At 57.8% G+C, this 4,290-nt stretch overlaps 1 protein-coding gene across 1 annotated transcript in view; it reads right to left on the bottom strand.

Annotated features, from left to right (window-relative positions):
* GFPT2 (glutamine-fructose-6-phosphate transaminase 2) overlaps positions 1-4,290 on the bottom strand; it is a 28,056-nt gene that overhangs the window by 2,334 nt on the left and 21,432 nt on the right. The window contains exons 13-15 of the mRNA XM_012660885.1: positions 3,997-4,142; positions 1,999-2,166; positions 168-329 (exon numbers count right to left, since the gene is read on the bottom strand). Of these exons, the coding sequence (XP_012516339.1) occupies positions 168-329; positions 1,999-2,166; positions 3,997-4,142 (476 nt within the window). The remainder of the gene's footprint in view (positions 1-167; positions 330-1,998; positions 2,167-3,996; positions 4,143-4,290) is intronic.

Here is a 4,290-nt window from a genome sequence, read left to right as displayed (position 1 = left end):
GGTTTCCAGCTTGTTTTCAGGGGGTGTAAGCTGCTTTAAAAGGAAAGTTTCTTTGAATGAAATTATTTCTCTCGTGACCATTTACTCCAAATAAGTAAGCCGGAGAACACGAAGGAACCGCGGGGCTGTGTCTGCCTCTTGGCTGTGCTGGGGCCACTCAGACGTACGTCGTATCCGCGCAGAACGGCCAGGTGGAAGGAGAGGAGCTGCAGCGGGATCACGCTCAGGACGCCCTGGAGGCAGTCCACAGTGCGGGGCAGCGAGATCGCTCTGTACGCGAACTTGGAGCTCTCCGTGTCGTCCTGGGAGCACAGTACGATCGGGCGACCCTGAAGTAGAGAGACGTGGCTATAAAGCAGACCGTCTGGGACAGCAGCAACCCTCACGCGGCAGAGCACCTGGAATCAACGTTACTTCTACGGTAGCAGTCGTCTTGTTTTTGCTGGAATTACGGGCAAGGTGGTTAGTACGGAGCACGGCATTTGATGCTTTTTGGTGTGTTTCTTCCCCTGCTAAGGGGACTGCCACCCTGCCGCGTCACTCAGCACCCATTTGCTGGGTGGCTTCAGTGCGCAGAGGCAGCGCAGACCCGCTCCTGACTCTAATGGGGCTCCTCATCTAGTGGTGGCAACAAAAACCTAAACAAGCAACTCAGTAGGTACAGGTGAAGTTCAGGGAAATGCCGCAAAGGCAGCGCGGTAATGTGACTGGGAGACATGGGTGAGGTCTGGGAAGGCCTCTCAAAAAAGGAGACATTTGGATTGAGACCTGAGCGGTGAGGGCCAACCTCTGCAGATCTGTGGGAGGAACATTCCAGGCAGAGGGAACAGCCAGTGCAAAGGCTCAGAGGCAGGAATGAGTTGTACGTGAGTGGGAAACAGAAGGAAAGCTGGAGGGCCCGGAACTCAGTGAGACGGGAGGAAGGGGTCAGGTGTTACAGGGTTGGGGGTCATCGTGGTTTGATGGGGAGCTGGGGAGGGTTTCAAGCAGGGAAACGATGCGATTGTGCTTTACGCCATCTCTCTGGCCAGTGTGCCGAGCCAGCTGTGGCAGCAGCTAGACGGAGCCCCTTGGTGGATTTCACCCCCTGTAACGTCATGAGCCCCCAGGATGGATCTGTGGGGGTTCTGCCCTCCTTCCTCAGGGCAGCTGTCACTGTATAAAAATTTGGCTGGACTTTGTTCCTGGTTCCTGGGAGGGAGCCGCTAAACCTTGGTTTTTCCAGGTGATAGAAGTGTCTTTTGTTATTCCTGGGGGGGCTCCTTGGACTTCACCTTACTTTATGCTAATCAGGTGACTCGTCATGGCTTCAGGATCGCGGCTAACCGTGCCAGAACGACCAACCACGTGATTCGAGGGTCGGGGCTCTGAGCCACGTGCTGTCAGCCTGACCTCCCAACCTCCAGGGGGCAAGAGGGGCTGGAGACTGAGCTCAGTCACATGGCCAGTGATCTGATCAATTGTGCCTACGTAACAAGACCCCAGTAAAAACTCTGGACACTGAAGCCAGCAGCTCCGGTGAGCTCTTTGGCGATGCACACGGATGCACTTCCTGAGGACACAGAAGCTTCACATCTGGGGCCCTCACCCTATCGGTCTTTTCTTTGGGGCTGGTCACGATTTGCATCTTTTATAATAAAACTGTAGTAGCAAGTATAGCGTTTTCTGAGTTCTGTGAGTCATTCTAGAGAATTAGGGAGCTGAGGGGAGAGCTGGGACTCTGGAATTTGTAGCTGGTTGGTCAGAAGTGAGGGCAGGGTCGTGGAGGACTGAACCTGCCCCCGTGGGACCCGCCCCGGCTCCACGCAGTGAGCAGCAGCGGGGAGGCGCTGCCCAGGCCCTCGGGCAGGAGCGCCCCCGCTGCCTCCAGCCCAGCAGGCTGGGTCCCTGTGGGCATGGCTGCAGGCCAACCGGCTCCTTCCCAGCGGTGTGCACCACTCACAAGGGGGCCCAGGAGAACGGGAGGGAGGTGGCCCTAGCCCAGCGGAGAGCCCTCACCTGGCGGGCCGTGACCTGCTGCAAGGCATTCTGGCATTTGGCAAAGCAAGGGTCCTTCATGATGACCATGATGACGGGCATCTGCTTGTCGATCAGTGCCAGAGGCCCGTGCTTCAGCTCCCCAGCCAGGATGCCTTCCGAGTGCATGTAGGTGATCTCTTTAATTTTCTGGGGAAACAGGAAGTGGGATGAGAGGTACACTAGGCAGACGGGGCTGGGGCTGGAGCTGACCAGCCAGAGGGGAAGAAGGGCAGCCGGGGAGGTGTGACCTGGAAGGCAGAGGATGCATGCCACAGCGCGGCTCACAGCACTGAGGATGCCTGGCAAGGGCCAGGGGAGCGGTCTGGCTGCTGCCCAGGGCATGCACGAAGCCCAGCACACAGCCTGTGTCCCCGGATCAGCCACCCCTCTGGATGGCCAAGTTGCAGTCAGCCTACATGGCCCTCTTCGCCTCTGCGATTAGCACGTGTCACGATGGCATTGTATTCTTCTTAGACATACCTTCGGTCAGTTATGTGACTAAGCATTCCCCTAATTTCAGACCACTAGTAATTTCTAAAGGGTTGCTCAGACTGACCTATGGAGCAAAACTGCACACACTGGGGTGTTATTTGAATTTTTTCCTGCGCTTAGGTAGATCTATTTCTATTTAGTCGCCATTAAATCTACACCATTGAAATGGTGAGTGTCGAAGAGAACATCTCTCGACTCCCCAGGACTATTTATTTGGGTCAGGGAAGTGCTGTAAGGAGTGTGGCTCCACTCTGGAGGCTGCGGACCACTGGGGCGCCAGCCTCCAGGTGACCACAGAGGGGCCACTAACTTGTGCCAGCAGGAGCCCAAACGCTTCCCTCTTTCCCCACAGACTCACTGAGAGGCGCAGTTGAATACGCATCTTTCGCCAGCACACTCAGCCACTGTGGCTGGACTCTCCGTCCGGGCGGCCAACCTACCTGGGGGCTGACGATGCACCGCCCAGGCCTTGCTTCTCCTGCACCCGAGGAGCAGGGTGTCGGCCCTGCCTTCCTCAGAATCTGCATGAGCTGGGTGCGGGGGCTGGAGCTCCCTGAGGTCAGGCTTGCGCTCTCGACCAAGATAGCCTGAAATCAGCTCTCGGTGCTTCTTGTGAACCACTAGCAACTGGCATCGTCTTTCAAACGGGGTTCGTGGGGAGGGAACAGACACCTCCATGGGGAGAGGACGGAGCAAAGCTGGGCAATGGATAACGCCCCTGTCTGGTGCTCGATGCCACCTTGCCCGGAACACTGTCTCCCTGCTCCCTGGGCAGAGGTTTTGATCCACAAACTGCGAGCTGACAGTGACCCTGCATCGCCATGTGCCCATCCTCTTGGCAGCCTTGTGGGCCTGGCACCTTGCCCCGCTCCATCAGCTTTCTCTTAGCAGGCCTGGATCTTTACTGCAGGAGGGACAAACAGCCCATCGCCAGTTTTTAAAATGCGCAGGGCCTTCGAAGCTCATTCCTGCAGGATCTCAAACTCCTCTTGCGAGTCTGAGGAGTAACAAGAAAATTCTGCGGAGACCTCCACCCTGCACCTCCGGTCTGCCAAGATCCTCCCACACTTGTGGTAGTGGACAGAAGCAAAGGCCACATTCCGTTCCTCTCTGTGACTCGAGCGACATACTTCACCTGGAGGCTTAGTGTCCTGCTGGGCGGAACGTGCGCGGTAATTGCCAGCCCAAGGCGTTCAGGAAGCGTGCGTGAGCTGCTCCAAGCAGCCTGGCACTGGCCGGACACCTCGAGGAGCTCACCCCAGGACGCCCTTCCCCTTTCTCCCCAGTAGATTGGGAGCCCCCTGGGGGGAGGCACCTGCCTCACCCATCTCTGCGTCCCCAGGGCTAGAAACCTGGGCAGGAACCGATGGTTCGTGCGGGCTCAGCGAGTGCCGAGGAGCCCTCCTCCCCGCTGTGCCTGCCCTCGTGTTGCCCAAGGGCTGCACGGTGGGCCCAGGGAGGTGGGGGCTGGGCAGGGGGGCTCACCAGGGCTCCTTCCAGGCACGTGGCGTAGTTGTAGCCTCGCCCCATCACCAGAAGCGACCTCTGTGTGTAGAGCTCCAGGGCCAGGTCGTGGATTTGCTCGTCCAGTGACAACACCTCCTTGATCAGCTCTAAGCCGTGCACAGAGCAGAGGGAGAGAGCCAGTCATTCCAATTTTAAAACAACATTCACAGGCCGGGCGCGGTGGCTCACGCCTGTAATCCTAGCACTCTGGGAGGCCGAGGCGGGTGGATCACTCAAGGTCAGGAGTTCGAGACCAGCCTGACCAAGAGCGAG

The sequence above is a fragment of the Propithecus coquereli genome, unplaced genomic scaffold, assembly GCF_000956105.1.
Source record: "Propithecus coquereli isolate 6110/MARCELLA unplaced genomic scaffold, Pcoq_1.0 Scaffold689, whole genome shotgun sequence".
Lineage (NCBI taxonomy): Eukaryota > Metazoa > Chordata > Mammalia > Primates > Indriidae > Propithecus > Propithecus coquereli.
Note: the sequence above shows the minus strand (reverse complement) of the source record. Positions and strands in the feature narration are given on the sequence as shown.